The sequence below is a fragment of the Elaeis guineensis genome, chromosome 5, assembly GCF_000442705.2.
Source record: "Elaeis guineensis isolate ETL-2024a chromosome 5, EG11, whole genome shotgun sequence".
NCBI classification, from domain to species: Eukaryota; Viridiplantae; Streptophyta; class Magnoliopsida; order Arecales; family Arecaceae; genus Elaeis; species Elaeis guineensis.
The window spans coordinates 3848597-3871305 of NC_025997.2; the positions used below are offsets into that span (position 1 = coordinate 3848597).

General features: G+C 36.7%; 3 protein-coding genes across 15 annotated transcripts; 1 reads left to right on the forward strand and 2 right to left on the reverse strand.

The window, feature by feature from the left end:
- The first annotated feature begins 3923 nt into the window (after window positions 1–3923).
- On the forward strand, window positions 3924–6157 carry LOC140857823 (uncharacterized). The gene is made up of 8 exons (XM_073257013.1): window positions 3924–4055; window positions 4153–4344; window positions 4429–4673; window positions 4753–4950; window positions 5058–5150; window positions 5311–5412; window positions 5506–5865; window positions 5967–6157. Exons 2-8 carry the CDS (start codon window positions 4161–4163, stop codon window positions 6042–6044), a joined length of 1260 nt encoding a protein of 419 aa, XP_073113114.1. The 5' UTR covers window positions 3924–4055; window positions 4153–4160; the 3' UTR covers window positions 6045–6157.
- A 6633-nt stretch (window positions 6158–12790) lies between these two features.
- Window positions 12791–20489, reverse strand: LOC140857884 (uncharacterized). Of its 13 annotated transcripts, XM_073257181.1 has the most exons (9): window positions 19656–20489; window positions 19424–19551; window positions 19285–19341; window positions 19140–19204; window positions 16285–16347; window positions 15420–15478; window positions 14598–14678; window positions 13198–13252; window positions 12791–13072 (listed from the first exon to the last, which is right to left on the reverse strand). In XM_073257181.1, exons 4-9 carry the CDS (start codon window positions 19154–19156, stop codon window positions 13060–13062), a joined length of 288 nt encoding a protein of 95 aa, XP_073113282.1. In that variant the 5' UTR covers window positions 19157–19204; window positions 19285–19341; window positions 19424–19551; window positions 19656–20489; the 3' UTR covers window positions 12791–13059. The 13 variants fall into 13 exon arrangements, 10 of the variants coding, with proteins under 10 accessions (XP_073113282.1, XP_073113277.1, XP_073113276.1 ...); XM_073257176.1 differs by lacking the exons at window positions 19140–19204; window positions 19285–19341 and adding an exon at window positions 13491–13540 and having other exon boundaries at window positions 15432–15478; XM_073257175.1 differs by lacking the exons at window positions 19140–19204; window positions 19285–19341 and adding an exon at window positions 13491–13540.
- A 224-nt stretch (window positions 20490–20713) lies between these two features.
- Window positions 20714–22036, reverse strand: LOC105044478 (aquaporin TIP1-2). The gene is given in 4 exon segments (XM_073257183.1): window positions 20714–20998; window positions 21001–21349; window positions 21433–21683; window positions 21806–22036. Coding segments are annotated over 4 exon segments (771 nt in total). The 5' UTR covers window positions 21942–22036; the 3' UTR covers window positions 20714–20963.
- Between the last annotated feature and the right edge of the window lie 673 nt (window positions 22037–22709).

Here is a 22709-nt window from a genome sequence, read left to right on the forward strand (position 1 = left end):
ATGAAAGTGCCTAAAAAAGGCACTCTTGCTCTCTTGATCCTTGTTGTAAGGCTCAGCAAGGTCCTTTAGGTTCCCACTTGGTTCCTGCCTCACGTGATCCATCAATTCCAATTATAGAATATTCACTATGACATTCTACACAGTTGCTTCCAGTGGTTATCTGTCAGTACAAACTATCCTTCATAATAAAATATTATAAAAAAATATCATAATATAATTTTATAATCATATAATTTTTATTATATATTTTTTTAAAAAAATATAGATAAAATTGTCACCCCTGTTCCATAGCACATGAAATGATAAAGCAGGATGTCAAACCCATGAAGTCCTTTTATTGTAGGAGAAAAATTGATTGAATAAATTATAACAAATGGCAACATGACCATCTAAGAAGGATAGGTTAATCTAAATGAACTGCTCTTATGGAATTTTGAACATAAAGTTAGCTATCAATCTCTGCTTATCAATTGAATAAGAGACTAACTGTATGTTTAAATCCAATTAATTGGATTAAAATTGTTCTTTATCTAATCTATGCCTTGTTATTGTGCATTTTGAACCAAAAGTTTTACTTTAAAATATCATATCAAGAGGATAAATGACTTTGTTTGGAATCCATTCTATACAGTAAATTTTTTATATGGTGTCTATCGAGAATAGAAAGTTAAGTAACAATTTAATCAATTATTAGATATTTTTATGTTAATATTATGGCATATTTAGTTCACATATTTTTTTTTTTAAATGAAGCATGATATTAAAACTTTATGGATGCACTAAACTTTTCTTAATATAAGACCATTCAAGTACCCTTATTTATATAATAGCGAAAAAAATCGATTGGTTTGTTTCTCTTGACAAAGTAAAGACTCCAAAATGCAATCTAACCAATAAATTGCATTCTTTGTTCATGTTAATTTTAGTTTCATATTTTTTTAAAAAAAATTATGATCATGAAACTTCATCAATGCACTAACTCTTTCTTGATATGAAACTATTAAAATATATTTATTTATACGACGTTAAAAGAGTTAAATTAAAATTTACATTTGGCATGTTTTTCTTAATAACATGAACAATACATCATTGTAGTAATCTTAAGTTTATTATAAAATGTTATATTAGCAGATTCCACATTTCCTATGTAATGATTTCTCTTAAAGGTAACATAGATACTCGTTATAGCTACAATACTCTTCTGCTAGGTAGGCAGCTGTTCCACGCTGTTCATTTTGAAAAAAAAAAGTACTTAGCATGGATTTTAATTTTAAAATCCATGCTAAGTAGATTTTCATGGATGTTTTTGTGATGGTTGTGAATTTCATGCCAGGCAATGTTAATTATGAATTAATTTTAAAAAAAATTACATTGCATAGAAACATAGATCCGTCTTTTGATTAATGTACATATTCTATTATATCCGTACATTTATTTATTTTTGTACGGATAAAAGAATTATGTACATTGATCAATTGATTGTCCAGTATGGACAGTTTGAAAAATGTGAGTAATTCTATAGGTCATTACCATAATCAAATGGTATGCTGAGGGTTCGGAATAAATTTCGGATGGTATTTTCTTTTTGTTCTTCCTATACATAAGAACTAAGGGAAAATGCTGCCGAAATTTTTTTCGGCTCTTGTTGCATATCATTTGATTTTTGTAATTGACCTATAGAATTAATACATTTTCTGAATGGGATAGGACCTTCTTTACCTATTAGTTGATGATAGCAAGCATTTACTATGTAAACTTTATCTAGCTATTATTTTTTTAAATTTTATGAAATGACTGATATTTTTTACTCATTGCATTAATATAGATTGTATAATTTTTTTTATTTTTAGATAAATTGCAAGTTCGGTCATTTTTATCCTACAATGGACAAAAGTTGGATAAATAAACCAAGGAATAGTAAAGAATATTTAGATGGAGTTCATGACTTCATTAAATTTGGTATGGAGAAAAGTAGTTTGAATGAAAAGATTTTATGTCCTTGTCGGAAATGTGTAAATAGTTCTTCTTTAGATCCACAAAATGTTGAAGAACATTTGGTATGGAATGGTTTTTTAAGAGGTTATACCGACTGAATTTTTCATGGAAAATCTATGTTGCCATCATCATGTAACCAACCCTTGACTCATTTTGGATCCACTAGCCTACAAGACAATTCTGCAAGAGATGATGATATAAGGGGTTTGATCACAGATGCTTTTGGATTTGGTGTTCAAAATTTAGGAGAATCCAGTAATATACAAGAAACAATTGGGATGTTTGATAGATGTACGCATACGGAACGTATGCATGTTGAGGAGCCTATACATACATCTAATGATGAGACAGCTCGTTATCACACCTTAATGAAAGATGCAGACGAAGAATTATATCCGGGTTGTACGAAATTTTTTAAGATTTCTTTTCTTGTACATTTATTTCATATAAAATATTTGAATGGATGGTCTGGAAAGAGTTTTACCATGCTGCTCAAGTTATTAAAGGATGCATTTCCAGAAAGCACTCGTTTACCACCATCGTATTATGAAGCCAAGAAAGTAGTAAAGGAATTGGATCTTGGATACGAAAAGATTCATAGTTGTCCGAAAGATTGTATGTTATATCGGGGTGAAAACGCTAATCAAGAGTCATGCAATGTATGTGGATCTTCAAGATGGATAACACAAAAAGAAGATCGATGTATCCTAATTCACCTAGCTTCAGAAGTTAAAGTTGGTGGACCGGTACATTATAGATGGATGTATCCTATTGAGAGGTATTATTGCAAACCTTAAATCTTTTGATAATTTTATTAGAAACAACAGCATACTGATATTTTAATAAATATTTAATTCTTGAAGGTATCTTGTGCGTCTTAAAGATTATGTGCGAAATAGAGCATATCCCGAAGGCTCGATTGCTGAAGCATATATTGCGGATGAATGTTTGACATTTTGTTCAAGATATCTTCAAGGTGTAGAGACTATTTTTAGTCGACCTCAACGGCATAATGACTTTGTGGAGAATGCAGAACTGTATAAGTTCTTAACTGCTGGAAAATTCTTGGGAAGAGCTGAAAGTATTGTACTTGATCAAAAATCCTTAGCACAAGCACATCGTTATGTGTTACTTCATAGTGACATAATATCTGACCATCGCAGGTTAGTATATTTAAGGAATGACATCAAAATTTAAATTTTATATTAGATATAATGTTCTAAATGATATATTTATATTTTATGCAGTGAATTTTTAATTTATCAGAGACGAGCCAATCATAACATTCGTCCTAATGCAAGGATTGAACAGCGATGGTTGGTCGAGTTATTCCCTATGTGGCTTTCGAATCAGGTGTGATTTATATTTAATTATGGGATATATTAATTTTTGATACATATTTAATATCAGATAACTCAACTGCACTTCGTCATATCATTTTTTGTTAGGTATCAAAGATGATGGAGACAAATAATTCAGATGAACTAATAGCTTTTGCTCGAGGACCTAACAAGATTGTGAATAGATATAACGGTTTCATAATTAATGGCTTTAAATTTCATACTAGAGAACGGGAGAAATTTAGAAAAATACAGAATAGCGGTGTTATGGTGGAAGCGGATGAAAAATCCTATTATGGTGCACTTAAAGATATCTATGAGTTGGATTATTATGGAAAATTTAAAGTAGTACTGTTTAGATGTGATTGGATAGACATAAACTCACCAAGGGATTTGAAACAAGATGCAAATGGATTTACACTTGTAAATTTTTCAAGGTTGATACACACTGGTGTGTTATTGAAGGATGACCCATTCATTTTTTCATTTCAAGCTCGTCAAGTATTTTATGTACAAGACGCAAAAGATAAAGATTGGTTTACTGTCATCAAAACAAAACCTAGAGACTTATATGATATGGAAAACCAAGTGGAGGATGATGACGATGACACTTATACACAATATATGCCCTACAATTTTGTGGCAGTTGATGATTTAAATGCTACGACGACGTTGGTTAGAACAGAATTTGAAGGAAACACTACTGCTTGATTGTTACTGGTAATAATTATTTATGATGTATATATTTTGCATTAATTATTGTGTTATTTTACTCCATATATTAACTGATTCTACCTTTTATTTATATAAATGCTAGGTGACATCATGCGTCGCAGGGGACGATATGCTGGTGTGCAGTTTCAGTTTTCACAGACAGAGGCCGGTACGTCTTCTTCAGCACAGCAGCCTGAGGCCAGTTCAGCTGCACAGCATTCTGAGCCCTGTCCTTCATCATCAGCACAGCACGATCCTCCTGTTCATCAGTCAGATGATGAGATACACGTGCAGGGTATATATTGTCTTTCATGTAATTTTATTTTTATTTTATTTTATGTATATTTATGATATAGTTACTTTTATGTATTTTTTGCAGACGGATCCGGGAGAGTACGCCCCAGACGCGGACCCACAGTAGTACGAGATGTGTGGCAGATGCGTGAGGGCGAGAGGATTGTTGTGGAGTGCAATCAGCTAGGTCAGCCAATTAAGAAAGCTGCCTGCTTATTGATTTCATTTTTGGGGACTGTTGCTCGGAGGCCTCAGCTATGTCCGTTGGGCTATGCAAAATGGAATGACATGCTTCCAACGTACAAAGTTGAGCTCCTCCGAGTTATAGAGGTAATGAATTGATGTTCATACTGTATATTAATTGTTAATCATTTATATAATTTATTTCATTTCATTTTTTTTTTTATAGAGCAAGTTTGTTCTCCCTCCATCCACTCATGATTTTGTAATGAAGTCTCTCAACCGCAAATGGAAAGAATATAGAGCACAATTGAAGAAGGACTATATGAGACAGGGTATGACAGAGGAGGAGGTTGCTAGGAATTGTCCTCCTGATGTACCCCCTCATCAGTGGATGGAGTTGGTTCATTATTGGTTCTCCGAAAGGGCACAGATATATTATCTGCTTATTATCTTTTTTTCTAAATATTTTATAAAAATATTGATTTTTATTATATATTATACATATAACAAGTTCTTTACTTTATTTTACAGACTTATTCTGCTATTGGTAGAGCTGCACGAGCAGCTCAGTCTGTTCCTCATATATCGGGGTCGAAGAGTTATGCACGACTCCGACAGGAGTTTGTATGTTCCTTAAACTTTCATAATTAACTTTTAATTTTTATGTTGAAATATTTATATAACTAATATCATTATGTATCGTGGATCATGTCTGTATCATGATACTCATATATTTTTTTAAATTATTATAACTGTTTGCTTAAAATTAAAATTATTTGTGTAGGTGGATGAGCATGGGAGGGAACCCGGACAAGTGGAGTTTTATCGGATGACTCATACTCATCAGGATGGTACTTTTGTTCGAGATGAGTCGAGAGATTTATATGTACGATATTATTAATATTCTATTTTTTGCAATGATTTAAATTTAATTTTGTTAGCTATTAATGTATAACTCTTGTTTTCAAAAAAAATATAGGAGAGGGCTACATCTCTCATTGTGGAGCGTGACGACGAGTCCGCAGCATCTACGCAGCAGAGCCGTATCGAGGCCGAGGTGTTCACAGAGTTATTGGGACCAGAGTGCTACGGCCGAGTGAGGGATTATGGAGTAGGAGTCACCCCCACTCAGTTATCTGAGGTTAGTAGATATACGCAGCATGCTGCAGCAGATGCTCAGGATTCACGCGTTCGCAGACTCGAGGCGGAGATACAGGAGATTAGACAGAGTCGTGCCGCTGAGATGGAGGAGATGCGACAGAGCCGTGCCGAGATGCAGGCCATGAGGGGACAGATTGATCGCCTTACATCTTTATTAGAGATGTATGGTCCATCTCAGGTAAACACATATTATTAAATATATATTTTTGTATTAATTTAATGATTTATATAGTTTTATTTATAGATATACAAATCATGCTTTTGATATGTTTCTTATAGGCTCCTGGCACATCAGGCACCCGTCGAGACAGCGGCACGTCACGTGGAGACAACGACGACCATCCGCCTGCAGATTGACATTATTTTATTTTTATTATATTTTTATATTTATTTATATTACTCTTGATTGTAATGGACGATTAGTACTTTATTTTTATTTATATAAAATAATATCTTTTGGTTTGGTTAAATTTGCTATTTAAGTTTGCTTTTGGTGTGAATGGTGGTGATTGTACAGGTGTGAATGGTGGTAATTGTACAGGTTTATGTTAGAATAATTGATATAATTTTGTACAGGAATGTATGTATTCTTTTTTTTTTGTATATAAAATCTGTATTTTTTTTCTCTTAAAACCTTTAACGACGCTTATAAGCGTCGTTAAAGACAAAAAGTCGACGCTTTGAAAAGCGTCTTGGTAGAGTGCGGGTCGCGGAGTCATTAACGACGCTAAAAAGCACCGTTAAATGTGGTTTTAACGACGCTTTAAAGCGTCGTTAGAAATGAATTTAACGACGCTTAAAAGCGTCGTTAAAACAAACTTAACGACGCTTATAAGCATCGTAAAAAACCTAACAGCCGATGCTTCAAAAAGCGTCTTGGTAGAGTGACGGACGCGTTGTCATTAACGACGCTAAAAAGCACCGTTAAAAGTTAATTTTACGATGCTTTAAAGCGTCGTTAAAAAATAACGACGCTTTTAAAAAGCGTCGGCGCTTTTCGTCTCCACTCTTACATAGACGATGCTTTGGCGACGCTTTTTGAAGCATCGTAAAGGATATTGACGATGCTTATTAGCGTCGTAAAATAACCTTAATAGCGTCGTTAATGACCATTTTCACCGTAGTGATACTTTCCAAGATGCAGCTTAATCTACACCAAAGAAGATACACGGACTGACAGTAAAAAATGGCATGTCCGGTCAGTGAACATGGTGGTCCATGTACTTGCTTGTGTTACTTCTAAGGGTAGTGACAGTCCACTGACCTACTCATGGCAATCTCCAAGGGGAAAAAAGAGAGTTGGACCACATAGTGGAGGCAATCAAGCAAGACACCATAAAATGCTTGAAACATGGCACTCAAACATAATCCAAGGGTAATAATCTTGAAACAAAATAGAATGAGACTTGCTATTCCAGATTATTATCTGAATTTGATGTCATATCTGTTGCATCCACAGACAAGTTGATCACGCCACACAGAAGATGTTTTAATCTGTAGACAAGATAAAATATCACATCATTGGCACACAGATATATATATATTTTTAAGATCCAACCAACTTAGTAACATCACAAGCCTTGTGACAATGTATTAAGGACAGGATTGATCCAAGTTATCTTTCTAGTCGCTGAGATGATTCATTTAAGTATTGACTAGAGCATTTGGTATTCTAAACGTCATTTTAAGGATAAAGGATTATCTTGTGCGCATTTGAACAGATATCCTTTACAATAATGAATAGAAGATTATGGAGGTGCGCAGCAGGCAGAACCCATGTGACTTGTTGTATAACAAATATATGCTGCCCGGTACAATCCTCCTTAGTAGTTAAGAAAATTCATACACATCCTGATCATAAGTTAATATATGACAAACGAAAAGCATCCTCATATTTCCATACAGCTGTGAAGTTACTAAAGTGGATGCATTAGTCTAAGCAACGAAAAAACAATATTATCCCCTCATTTTTTTATAAGTGGCTGACACAAAAAAAAACCATGCAAGTCCCACACAATTACACCAATCTAGGCATGTGTGCACCAATATCCAAAGAAATTTCAGATGTATGTGAACTTATCTTACTCGTGTATGCCTGAAAGCACTGGCATTATTTTCTTGCTCACCATTGATCTGCATTCATCATGGTTTCATTTGTGAATGCCCTTGATATTGATAGTTATCCTAATATATCATCATGGGCATATCATAAGTGTAAGTGGTTCCTTCATCTGATCTGGGTGACTCTGTCTGGCCACCTGAAAAATCCGAAAACCTAGTGTCTTTTCGGATTTATGTAAGATTCTGTTGTCACTTCAGCAGTGGAGCTGGACATTTTAAGTTAGATATGATATCAGCTAGTATCTTTTCTGATTTATGAAAGATTCTGTTGCCACTTCAGCAGTGGAGCTGGACATTTTAAGTTAGATATGATATCAGCTAAACAAAAAATATTAGAAGAAAAAATATTGTAGGAAAAAGTCCAATATAATAGTAATGCTAGTGAAATCCAGAATCTTAGCTTTATCAAGGGAGATCTTCCACACAATGGATGGCACTTCCAGAAAATGCAAAACTAAATAAACAACGTCTCAAATGTTTTTGCACAATTGTGCATACATACGTATGCATTTATAGACTTGAATACATAAGCAATATAGAGAACAATTGAACAATCAGAATGTGTAACGACATAATGGTTTCAAGGCAGCACCACAAGAAGGCAAGCAGGCAAGTGCATGCCTCAGTTACATGGTTACGCTTGTTGCATTTGACCAAGTCTAAAGGACACAAACTAGCCAAAAGGATTAATTAGGCAGTGTTCTTCCTTGTTCATTTGTTGAAACATTTAGCTACTTAATTTCAAGATAAGTTTAAAGCTAAAATTAAGCACATAGACTTGGTTGTAAAACTGTACATTTGCTGATGGGACCCTTTTTCTTAAAAAAAGAAAAAAAGGTCCCGAGATCAGATTGAACATCTCTCAAGGGTGAGAAACTTGTGCTTATGAGGGTTGTCCATTAAAAAGATGATAATTCAGCACTCCCATCCATGACTATGTCAAAATCTGCATAACAGCAAACTATTGGCAGCCACTTAGTACGGTCATCTCTGAAAATGAGCAGTATCTCACAATCTCACTGCCTCTAGTGTCTTGACTTTGCTGAAGGAGGGCATCTTGTGCAAGAGACATGACAGATATATCCAAATCTTGCTAGAATTCAGTGCTCAGTATAGATATTCTTATGGTAGACAACGTGAGTCAGCAAGGCAAATCAACAGTGCATGAAGACACTTCGTTTTTCATGCAACCCAAAATAAATTGTTCTCATTCTAAAGAATGATAGGAACACACTTGAAACACTTCTAAACTAGGTGAGAACATGGATCAGCTGAAAAGCCAGAAAAGCTCAATAATTCTAAAAATCTCCAATCCTGTCTTACAATGGTCCACGAAAAGAATATCATATCACCCACAGAAAACACTATAATGTTAAATCATGAAATATTGACTTGAAACACTAAGGCTGTGCACCATCAATTTTTTCCTGATTCACACAAGTAGGGAATAATTAAATTTGGTATCTTAACTGACAACTGCAGTCAAGAAAAATAACATTACCCTCCATCAAAAAATAACAAAGACTTCAACTTGGGATATCTCCACCAATGTCAATGCTTAATTCAGGTGGAAGAGTCCAAGGGTCATTAAATCATTCATTTTCTTATTATGATAAACCCATCATTTTCAGTACATATTTGACATTTCTCCAGAAATGTTAGAAATGTTAATAAAAATATAAAAGCAGGCTAAAGCCAGGTTATCTATTAACACCACCTGCTACTCGTGATAACATTTTAATTATCCATCTAAAACTAAAATTTAACTAAATGTCTAAACATTTTCAGTTGGATGCTTACTAACAGTTTGGATCTTGAAAAATCAACTTTGTTAATTGACATTGGTAGGAACACAACATTGCATCATGTAATGGAATTAAAAAAAATACTACTGTTAAAAAAAATATAAGAAGAAAAGAAGAATAATAAACCATTGTTAAGATCTTGTGATCAAGGTCATAACGTCCTTCACCAATTTTGGTCGCTTCCTTAGGATTAGCTTGGACTTTGGACTATAAGATCCAGATATGGAACATTTAATTACATGTAAAGGAAATGACAATTCCATTTTCTATGATCCAATTGAATTATTTGATTTTTAGACAGACCAATTTCATCATTAATAAGGTTCCAAAACAAAAAATTAGCAATCCCATTAGATATTCAACTTTCAAATGTAAAGAAAAGAACTTTAGTTGCTTTGGGAGCTAAAACCTGGATGAAATCTCATATATATGCACCCATTTTTTAAAATAATTCCTTTTTTTTTTACAGTTTTCTATCTAAAGGAGAAGTGAGTTGATGCATTTGCAGGGGCAAAACATGCTTTGTTAATGACATTCAAAAATGGGATTTGGTTCGCTCTAGAAGGCCAGAAAACTCAGAGTCAAGACATTATCCAACTTTCAACTAGCGGATTTGTAAGAAAGCTTTGATCCTCAAGAGGCAAAATATAAAATGTTGTACAAGTGACGACCGTGATGATCATGATTTTTTTAAGGCCTACATGTAATCTCCTCTCTCTTTCTCTCTCTCTCTCTCTCTCTCGTGCGGTCACTGTAAGATATAACAAGGACATATATGGTGGCATACAACTATACTAATCTTGGACAATATATATATACATATATATATATATATATATATATATATATATATGGGCTTTATAGATGTTCCAAAATGAATTTTGTATGTTTTCATATGATGATTACTTGCTTGTTCTTCATTTAAATTACAATTTAGTCATGTTTCTAATTTTCATGTTGCTTCGTTCTTTGTTTAATGTCTAAAAGGAAATGGAAAAAACAAGTTTATGATCCACAACAAATCCAATCATCTCACGCCCTCTATGATTTATGACACAATCCTGATTTGATAACAGTCAGTAAATCTTACTCCCACCTTTTGGTGGACTTAATTTATTTTTTCTCGTCATGTTTCTCTCAAGAGCTAATCTTATATATGCCATCTTTGCCACATTTTGTTTCACAACTTCCATGCATTCTACCTTAGGTATATCAGTCTTTCTTAACCTTTAAGAACAAATTCCGGTCACTCTCCTTAGTGGTGCCTCCTTAAATCAATGTCATATATACCTAAACAATCTCAATATGCACGACACTGTTTTCTCTCATGTGGTGCATGTCTTATGCTTCCTTCAGTGAATTCATTTCTAAAAATATATTCCCCATTTTAACACATCCACCTAAACATCTTGATCTCTATCAAACTCATCTTGTCTAATGAGATCTTCTTTGCTGCCCAAGAATTTTTACTACAATATAGTACTTCTTCACTGGTATCTAATAAGATTTTTCTGACTCAAAAGATCTCTATCACACTACTTAGTAGCACCAACTATGTACCTTTATCCATCTCTCCATCTCACTTGTTCATCCAGCTTATCTTACCTTATGCTCAATAATTAATACCAAATGCTACAGAGGCTCCTCATCATGTTTCCTTTCCCATCAGCACGTTTACTATTTTTAAATCTTCAGATTCTCATTCTCCTAGCAATTCCTACAAGTAATCCACCATGAATTTGATTTCTTCTTTTTTTGGCCCTAGATTTCCAAGTGTATTAGCTACTTATGCACATATAACAAGGCATAATAATGTTATCCATGATAGTCATCCCCATCTATACATTTGTTGCATGATTTATACTTTATGAACATTTATAAATACACAACTTATGTCTAATAACACTCATAATAATGTGTGCATGTCAGTAAACAGTACTTTAAACAAAGTTCGCCGTCTTGGTACCGACGGCCGTTTCAGCCAGCCGGCGGTACCGTTCGGTATGGTTCCATACCATACCGAACCGGCAGTGAACCGATGAAGGCATCGGACCCGAATTGGGAGAAGAAAAAGAGAGAAATAGAGAGAGAGAGGGAGGAAAAAAGAAAACGAGGGGAAGGAGGAGGTGGGGCCATCGGATGGCCTTCGACTGGCCATCATAGCCGTCAGATGGTGCAGTCCACGCACTCGACGCCGCAGGCGTGAAATAGGGACGTTGATTTTTTTTAAAAAAATCGAAACTTAAGTGAAGTCGGCAAATGGTTTGCCGGCTTCATTGATTTTAATTTTTTTAAAAAATCTTTTAAATAGCGAAGCCGATAAATGATTTACCGGCTTCACTGTTGATCTTCGTTTTTAAAAAAGGAGGTCGCATCGCCCCTGTTCTGCGACCGCGATGCCGCCCGCACCGCTTCCACCACCCCCCCGGCCTTGGCGAAGCCCGCATCCGCGACCGCGACGCCGCCCGCTCCCATCTTCGATGATCTCCCCCCTCTCTCTTTCTCGCTCATTTCAAAGCCCTATCGGGCGAACCGACGAGCCGCGGATGCTTTCGCAACCCTCCGATGGCCGCAACGGGCCATCGCCGGCCTCCAGCGGCTCCAGCCTCCCTCCCTCTCCTCCTCTCTCTCTCTTTCTCACTCTCCCTCTCTTTTCCTCTCTCCTTCGTCGGTATACCATTTGAATCGGCTGAACCGTGCCGATTCCCCGCCGGTTCGGCTCGGTACGGGGTGTGCCGGCCGATTCGGCACGGTACAGCATTCCATAACTCTAAATATATCCAGTGTAATCTTTGACTTTGCTTCATATAAGTCAAGCACAATCAATCTCATCCACTGCATGCGGACCACCACAAAATGAGAATTATATCAATGGATGATACTTCTCTCCCTTTGTGGTGACTGCTGCAGGTTGACAACCGTTGCACATTTTAAACAAGTTTTGCATTCCTTTGTGCTAATAGTGCTCTGCGATACAAGACCCACATCAAGAAATGACCTAAGTCATGCCTTTAAACATGTTTTTCCCATACAATCATCATATTTGACTGCAATTGGGGCACAACAATGAAGTTAAAAATTGTTTATCAGCAGAGAGCTCTTTTATTGGCCAAAGCCACTGATTGCACTAATCTATGTCAATAAAATGACCAGGAGTTACCATATGAATACTTAGTGTTTGTAAAGCACAATCATTTCAAAGTTTTTCACACAATTGAACAGTTTACAGCCACTTGATAGTTTGCAACCGCAGATATGCATGTTTCCAAACATACAGGTGTTATTGGAAGGAATTGCTTTATCCCCTTCTCAGAGAGCCAAGATTTTAACCCATTTACATAGTGGACCTAAATAATAAATCTTAAAACAATTACTCATCAGGGCCTGCCATGTAGGCATGATTGTTTTCTTTCCTCTGTTCAATTTCCGATGGCCCACCAGGCAAATCAACGTACACATCTGCTTTACAAGAATATTATACTTAATCATTTGCTGCTATCAACAGTATTGGAATAGTGAAAAAAAATGATTCATACAAATACTAAAAGACCACATACACATGTTACCCTTTTGGAATGACTTACAGGAAATTATAGAACGCAACTGCACAAGTTGTAGCCCCACAGGCTGGAGTTATTCCTACAATAAGAAAGAAATGCAATTAATTCTTTGTCAACAAGCACATCATCAGAACATACACCACAAAATATTAAGACAATCAGTTATCCTCTATAATAACTACTTCTACATGACTTGAAAACTTTTTTTGATGATTACAAGACTTGAAAACTTAATTTCATATTAAGGTACAAGATATCATTCTATTCTAGATAAATTTGATAATCAAAAAAAGGATTTAATTTATTAGCAACTTTACTGGAATGCAGGAAGCTGTGGATGAGACAGCAGCTGTAGAAACAAAATCAACTGCAAAAAAACCCTGATTCTAATGAAAATGAGCAGGGATATGATTCCAGCTAATAAGCATTTGGATTCTGGGCATAGAGAAAGACATGCCTACAAACACACACTCAAACATGCATTTTCAGGTGTAAACAAGGGAAGAGTCAGTCATGCTCTGCATAATGGAGATGATTAGGTCCATAAGGATATAGTCCATGACCAAAATAAGGGCTGCCAATAGGTCAGAATTATAAAGCCAACCTAGTTTTTAACTTGAAGTTCAATGGAAGCAAACCATAGTGGGTGCAAGGACAGGTGCTTAAACGATGGAAAATAAAATTGATGGCATGCTTGTTTACAGTATTCAGTTACACATTCATCAAAGAATAGTTGTATGAAAATTGTCTAGTATCCAGCTGTATGAGCAAATTGTAGCAGATATATTTTAAAGAAAAAGGCTATGTCTCTATTATATCATTCTTGTGGACAGATTGTGTTATAATATTTGTTCATGAGGTCCATACACATCTTTTTTAACATGATGACTAGCTCATAAGACATTTATTCTTTATGATATGATCCCTTTTTGTCCTTTAAAAACTAGAACAGGAGGAAGCCCATGCCGAAATTGGGGTGAAGGTGGGACAATGCCAGTTGGGGAGAACCTATGTTACTAGTAACCAACATGCAGTGACTATCAACTAAGTCAGTTGGCACCCTCGAGATGACCATAAATTTCAATGCGACTTTCCATGCTGTTAGCAAGAATGGTTATTCTTTTGAACACAATATAGTATGGTGAGGGTATCTGCAAGATAATAAAAGAGGATATTTCTTAAACACCAAGCATTTAGAATCAAATGATGAAATTTATTGCCATCTTGTCTTTATCAATGAACCAAATGATGCAAAGACTAGGCTCAAATTTATTTTTCAGAAGCTGAATGGATTCTTCTTAGCATGGTGTGATTCTTCCCATTAAAATTGAGCGAACAATTCAACAATTATCATGCTTATATATTCATTGCAGTTTACAAAACTACCATTTTTATAGACGGTATAGGTATCATGTGAGAAATACCAATATGAAACGAGTAGTGATGGTACCTCTGTCCCACAAAGATTTTCATGTTCAGCAATGAATAGGCCAAAACAACACCTCCTATTATCACCCATTTTGAGATCCATAAATAATGGAAATTTAGAAATAATAGATCGAAATGAATCAGCATGATAAAAGTCAATGTACATATCTAGTAGGATCATACCATTTAGCAACCATGAAAAGAAGTTAGATATGATGGCATCATAGCAAGCTTTTGCAGATTTAGAAGTTCAAATAAATATGTAAGAGACACGATATTGAAGGGAGCTGAGGAGATGCTCTCTCCCAGTGGCCACCATCCCAAAAAAAGTACAAGAATTTAAAATCTGACCACAGCAACAACAACATAAACATTTGGACAATTATAGATCATTCCTTATAATATCTTGACCACAAGTTGAAAGAAATGGCATTCTAATAATCACCAGTTATTTGAAAAAAGTATCTGTTTAGTCAACATATGCTTTAAGTAATTCAGATCAAATGGCAGATCCTGGAACAAATGGCAATCTGATGACTGTCAATATTTTTCTGTCTTTTCCTAGGTTTAATGTGATTTTCTGTTGCCTTACATATGGTAAAAGTTACTATTCTCCTTCTCATGAAAAACATGCCCTTGTTTTCTTTTGCTTTATTTCCCTGCATTGAGATAAATTTAAATGGATGAATCTAGCAAATGACTAGAACACAAGGATACATGTGACACAAGTCTAAAAGATTACTTAGCACAATGCTAGAAAAGGTACCGCTTTCATAAATAATACAGAATGCATATATCAAATGCCAGGATATAATCACCAGTGGCAGCACCTTCAAGCCTCATGTAGACTTTCAAGTTCAATAATGAGCAGCAAAAACTAACTCACACCATTACCGCATATCCATGCCCATAAACAATGGAAAAAAGAAAAAAAAAAAAAACAAAGTGCATCAGCATGATAAGAAGGTGACTCAATATCTAAATAAGATCATACTTCAAAGCAAAAGATTTTGATACAGCATCAAAAACAGGAATATAGCAACCCATCCAGAATGAGAAGTTAAGTAGAAAGGCTGCATTAAACTGACATCAACGATTAGAGGTCTGGAGTAGATCGTTCTCTCATGGTCACTATTATGATGAAATCAACATCATTAATCCAGGACAACAACAAGAATTAAAAATTTCCACCACTGCAGCAATGGTGGAGAAGTATAGAATCTATTGTTCTATGCTCAGTAGTCTGTACCACCAAATCACAAGGAATTGTACTCTAATGGCTTACTCATTTATTTGAGAAATATATGATTGATCAACACATACTTCTATTGATATAGGCATTGCTAGCCCCCAGAACAGGGGGCTCTTTGATGTTGGTGTTTATCTTCTAAGTTTTTGCTGTTTTCATGTGATCCAAAACTCTATTTCCAGATACAAACAAAAGGATTTTTCTTTTTTCTTTTTTTTCTTTTTTTTTTTGACCAGGGGGTGGTGCATTTGCTGAAGGTTGGGGGGATTGGATATTGCTGCCCAAGTGGAGCTATATCTTCCAGACAATCCAAATTGTCAACCTAAAAGTTTCCATCAAGAAACTAATACAAGAAGCGTTCATAAGGAAAAAAAAAAAAAGCAACATGAACTCAACAACAAATTATGATTAAATCATTGCCAAGACCGTGGTACTTGATGAATGGAAAGACACCAGACTGATTTTGATCCAAGGTGGAGGCTCTAGCTGGTGATGAACTGGACTACACCACAAGAAGGAAAACATTTGTTAGTTAAAATTATAAAATATAATAACCTATTGGCTCAAACATATCCCCTAACAAGATCTTTTTCATAGTTATGAGAGATAAGCTACATTTCCATCACATTGCAAAATGCAAGGTCATATGCATTTCGATATCCTTATGGAATTATCTCTGCTAATAACAGTCTAACAAAACCAGGATCAATTACTCTATTATGGTGAATGAATTAGAATAAATATTACAGAAGCATGTTGATCTAGAACACGTGGCTTTGGATTAGTCAGAGCAGACAAAGTTGCCAATCAGTTTGGGTGTGCAGGCCAAAATGTGCAAGCTTCTTAAAAGTGAGCATAACTTTCAAACCATAAGTTGGATTTCAGTGACCCAGGATTCATTGGAAAGCTTCATTGGTCAAAAGTCATGGATCAGTCAAAGGCTAATTCTATCATTTTCCTGTTGATTTTTGGTTGGTCAAAGTTGTCCTTGCAACCTTAGGAAAGTTTTGGTGTTGGTATACTTAGAAAGTCCAACTTCAGTCGAGATCAAACTAGGAGATATAATTTTGGATATAGATATGATTTCTACAGAGTTTTCCGATTTCGAGTTGTTTTACTACTTTTGGCAAATTAGGACTCCATAGAAAGTGATGATTATGTATTGAGACATTGATCATAATAATAGTGAAATTTGTTCTCTTTGCAATTTTTTGTTCCCTATTCTTTTAAACAGATGGTGTTCTTCTTCTTCATTCTTGAAAATAATGGTGCTTGTCTCTTTCCTTTACATGTTTCTGCTATGAAAGGTAGCATGTGAAGGATGAACTGGGGACCAAAATCTAGACGATGACGGAAAAAATGACAGCTTGAAAAAAGGTGCGGGATTGATAAAATATGTTAATAATTTCCATATGATTTGTTTAAAAGGAAAACATGAAACTAGATGGAAAAAAACTTGGAGAAAGCACTAATAAACGAGTCAATCCCATGCCTCACAAGTCATAGATGGGGAATTCATAAAATTCAGTAGAGTATTTTTAAATGCATCCTCTTAGCCTATAGTTCAATTTCCAAGGATGAAACCTCGTTGCAACACCCTCCCACTCAAAACCCAGCATGCATCCTCTTTTTTACAGACAGTCACTAGGATGAAGTTAACATTCTGGTGCATGAAAACAAATGCAGCTTCGATTTTGCAAATATTTACAATGGTGGCTGTTAAAAATTGGACCATAGTGCAATACGGCACGGAAAGGTGTTTGACAATTAAAGAAGATATTCTTGGCAAAGAGTGGTTGTTTGAATTTTAGTATCAGACAATCAATTTTCTTGGCTTGTCATTGTTATACATGTCAAAAATGATCCAAGGATTAGAGTCAGATTTTTGCTAGAGTGTCAATGAAACATCTATTTCTTGGCAAAGGGTGGTTGTTTCACAGTTACTATGTTTATGTATCTCTGTTTTGATTTTTTTGTTACAGATATTCCGTAAATATAACTCAGCTTTCCTTTCCATCATTTTCTCTGTTTTGCCTGAATGATATACATTTGAATTGATGACCCTAGAAGCAGACGACAGCAATACATAAAACAAATTGTGGAACATATGCAAAAAGCTATTTAATGCAGTGCTGAGAATCTCTAGCAATACAGCAGCCCTGTGACCATGCAGATTTTCACCTCAGCGATGAAATGGGCAAAACAAGCCCACCATTACTGCACATCCATGTCCATGATTAGCAGAAACAACAAGCTTGAAGTGCATCAGCTTGATAACAAGCAAGATAGATACCCAAGCATATTCATATTTCTTAGCAAAATTAGAGATCATGTTAGGCGCGGAGATGCCATGATACTATAGCAAACTCCAGGAGAAATCAGAAGTTAACAATAAATAAATGGAGGGATCTATTGAATGGATTAAAGATCCATAGGAATTATTGGCTGACAAGTCATTTGTATGCCAACGCATCAGTTCGACCTAGATAACATCAATGGTCTAATGTAACTTGATGATAATAAGGAAGGCACCATTAGTTCCATACTGGTTGTAAATCAAGAGGGACTCTGACTTATGTAGGAAAAGACCATCCTCCCAGCGTAAAGTGCCATTTGGATTGGAACCCAAAGGGCAAAATCGTGAGGTCCATAAGCCAAAGCGGACAATACTTCACGTGCCGGACCATGAGCCCTTAGTCATAACATTGGTGGCCCATGCAAATTCCGAATATGTGATTATGATACACCTCCCATCCGTACACAGACTCTCCCTTAACTAGAAGGGCTATGGTGATAATAACGAAGGAGGGAACCATTAGTCCTGTGAGTCAATAGAGACTCTAGTTTATATAAGAAGGGATCACCCTTCTCTCGTGAGGCACCTTTTGGATTGGAATTTAAAGGGGCAAAATCGTGAGGCCTATGGTCCAGAGCAAACAATACTTCATGTGCCGGGCCATGAGCCCTCGGCTGCAGCATAACTATATGTTATAAGCTCTCTACTATCAACTTGCAAGAAATGACACTTCAATTAGTTGTAAACAAATTGAGAAAGCATGGATCTCACCACCATATGTTTAAAGTAATACATAAATAAATGAAAGCACTCAGGGTGCAAGCCACTCTAAAGATGATGTCTATCTTTAAACTTTTCCCCTGGTTTAAAGCTACTCAGAAACCTATCTCAGGATACTAACAGAAGAAAGAAAGGGTTTTGGGTGGTCAAGAAACTTCATCTTGTTGTTTAAATAACTAGAACTGACATGTTGCTTCTAAGGTGAAAGATTACCCCAGGCTCACTGCCATCTAAGTTGAAGAACCTCATGGAATAATCCATGCCTTTGGTCCCCGACACTGCAAAAATCACGCTATCAGCATCAGTGCCGAAATTTCAATTGCACAGGTTCAGTTCCTGATCGGGGATAATTGACTACCTTTATCAACTGAAAACGCTGTCACGGAATCAATCAAAACTAATACTAGAAGAATCCCTGAATACAGAAATCAAGAAACCAAGATAAGAAGAATCCATGGTCAAGGAAAGAAGAATGCAACGTGGAATCGATCACATACCTGGACAAAATCGCAGTTAAGACCGTCGTATTTGACGAAATTTTAATCTCACCAAAAAGTGCAAGGAAAGAAGAATCCATGGTCATTGAGGAATACCCTGATGTCGACTCAAAGCGTTCCCGAAGATTCTATCAAGAAACAAAGATGAGAAGAATACATGATCACGGAAATCAAAAAACCCAGAGCAAGAAGAATCCGTCGTCAAGAAAAAGAATTGCAGATCGATGCGTGCCATGATTCAATTGTCGCCAAGACGATCGTATCTGAAGAAGCGGGGCAAACCGGACTACTTTCGATTTAAGGAGAATGTTCTTGGAGTCTTTCCTGTGGGCTTCGACGCTCATGGAGCGCGAGGATGTTGGAGAGCTAGGGTTTGGTGGAGCGATGGAGGACCTAGGTAATTGGGACCTGGAGGAGGGAGAGGTGGATGGAGAATGAAGTACCAGGAGTGCGGCGAACATCTGCCATGTTCGCATTTTTCTTTATACTTTTCTTGGAATGGCTGTTTAGATGTTTGCCCAAAACCTTATGGGATTCACGTATCGAATCCAGGCGATCAGACAATCAGATAAATGAAATTAATTTAAATTTATCCTTTGGACCCGGACATCCAAACAGATCGGGATCCAAAATTTTATGAAATTCATGAATTTAACTAGTGCAATGAAAAAAAAAAAAATAGATTTATATTTTCAATACTTAAAAATTTTTAAAATGCATTGATCCAAATTTCATAAAAAAAAAAAAAACATACTGAAATTATTTTTTTCTCTCTGCATGATTCAGGTTGGTTCATATAAAAAATAGTGATGGATGGTCACAGACACAGATTTAACTCAGTTTCTAATTTAATATTTTTTAATAATTATATTAATTTAATTCATAAATTTTATAGAAATCTAACCATCCAAATAGATCCTAAAGTAGCCCCACAAAATCTTTAGATATAAATAAGAAATAAAACCTGGACCTGATTTAAGAAACATATACACAACATGAGAAATTTTCTCCGTTCTTGTATATGATGCTCTATAGCACCTATACTACAGAATTTTTTGTCAAAACTGCTTACATCACTTGCCTCGTTAAGTGCTCAGCGATGAATCATCGGATCACAGAAAACTTCATTGATCTCGCTGCAAAACATCTTTATTACACGCAGAAAGGGGAAAAAAAAAGGAAGCGCCTTGAGTCCATAGATATAAACCAGCAAGTTGTCCAGATAGCAGCCGTGTCAGAATATCAAGGCTCTGGATCCCTACTTGCTCTAACAATTCGAGAGAACACAAATTCAAAACTGAAAACATATGACTTAATTGAAACTGCCCAAATAGAACGTTACTAGGATATTGATACATTGAATACCATCTCATCTAATCAGAGCAGTAAAGACAGCATTACGACCCTACACACGGACAAAAGAAAAAAAAGAGCATTACACTTGTAACAACAATGACCAATTCCCCCATTATTTTTTCACCCCACTGGATAAGCCTAGGATAATTGACCGAACACACACATATAGAGCTGGATGGGACTCTTATCCTCTTAGTAATCTGTGGTGGGAAGCTGCTCATGGGTTGTTCCGTGGCCAATGAAGAACAGATCATAAACTATAGCAGCCACTGCCGCACCAATCAAAGGTCCCAACCAGTACACCCAGTGGTTGTCCCAAGTCCAGCTGACCACCGCAGGGCCGAAGGAGACTGCAGGGTTCATGGAAGCCCCGTCAAATGCCCCACCAGCCAATATGTTTGCACCCACGATGAAGCCGATAGCTATGGGTGCGATCACTCCAAGGTCGCCCTTCTTTGGATCCACAGCTGTAGCATAGACAGTGTACACCAAGCCGAAGGTCATGACGATCTCAAACACCAGAGCATTCCACGCACTCACATCTGTGGATAACGAGAATGCTGCAGTTTTCTGCACAGCAACACGATTTTAATCCGAGATCCAATCACTGGGCTTGTCAATCTGATCTTTATGAGAAATGATGTTTTGCTTACCAATCCTCCAGTGGCGAACTTGAGAAGCAAGCAGGCAACGACTGATCCAAGCAACTGCGCAATCCAGTAGAGTATGCCTCTCAGCAGAGTGATGTTGCCACCAATGAAGGCACCAAATGTGACAGCCGGGTTCACATGACCTCCAGAAATGTTGGCTCCAACTGACACCGCCACGAACAGTGCGAAGGCGTGTGCCAAGGCTGCTGCAACCAGACCCGCAGGTGTTGTCGAGCCATCATTTGTGAGCTTGTCTGTCAAGAAAAGGATAAAGCGTTAGAATTTTTATATGTCAAACAGATGGTGAATTTTCTGTAAGTCTCATCACCATGAAGGCATGAACTTGAGTATTTGAGAAGGTGAGAGGTGTGTCAACTTACTGAAGGCCATCCCTGACCTTCACCGGCGAAGACGAAGATGAGCATTGAGATGAACTCGGCGAGGGCGGCTTTGAGAGTATCAGGTTGGCTCGCCTCTCCTGGTGATCCAATTGCAATCCTACTAATCGGCATTATTTTTTCTGTATAGTTTTAGCTAGAATAATAGTAGCTTTGGAATTTAGGAGCTCTTCTGCCTCCCTGCAGCCACTCTTCTTGTCTGCTTGATCTCTGGTTTCAATCTTGGTGGTTATATAGGAACACGGATAACGACTGGGGAACCGGGAGACGCCGGTACAGGTGGTCCTTGTTGGAAGAGGGCCCTTTCAGCCGTCCATCTGTCGGCGCTTATGTATATCACGTGGTCGGGCCTCCTCCTCGTTCTACGCCTGCCACGTGTACCATTGATTGGCTGTGGATATGGGATCGGCACCGTCCGCGTTATCGGCGGTTCGGATCGCCGACCTGCTGACGTGGCGGTTTCCTTACCTTTCGTTCTCGTCCCCGATTTCCAGCAACGTGTGGAATTATCCGTCCGGCCCTTCGCGACCTCCGGCCCCTCTCATTTCGTTGGAGCCACAAATCAGAGCCGTCCATCTGTTCTCCTCTCTCGTTGCGTGGATAGAATAAAACGGCGCGGGCAACTTGAACGGCCAGGATTGCACAGCTTGATTTAAGCGGTCAGACTCAACTGTTAGGTGGCGTTTGGTAACGGGGAAGGGATCACCGGGTGATCTTACGTCACCAGTGGCCTTTATCCTATAATAATTTAATCTCAAATAATCATATTACCGTACTATATATCAGAAATTAGTATTCCTAAAAGAATGTTCGGTTCGGATCGAAATCAGAATAGAAATTAAATTGGAATAACTTGAAATATGAATCAGAATGATCAAATCT

Coding starts and splice junctions, on each gene's coding strand:
- LOC140857884 (XM_073257173.1), bottom strand. Junction 16,348..19,423: donor TTAACTGCGATTTTGTCCAG/GTATGTGATCGA, acceptor GGTGTAGTCCAG/TTCATCACCAGCTAGAGCCT. Junction 15,479..16,284: donor GGTGTCTTTCCATTCATCAA/GTACCACGGTCT, acceptor GGTGTGAGTTAG/TTTTTGCTGCTCATTATTGA.
- LOC140857823 (XM_073257013.1), top strand. CDS start 4,161: ATGCGTCGCAGGGGACGATATGCTGGTGTGCAGTTTCAGTTTTCACAG. Junction 4,674..4,752: donor AGCTCCTCCGAGTTATAGAG/GTAATGAATTGA, acceptor TTTTTTTTATAG/AGCAAGTTTGTTCTCCCTCC. Junction 5,151..5,310: donor CACGACTCCGACAGGAGTTT/GTATGTTCCTTA, acceptor TTATTTGTGTAG/GTGGATGAGCATGGGAGGGA.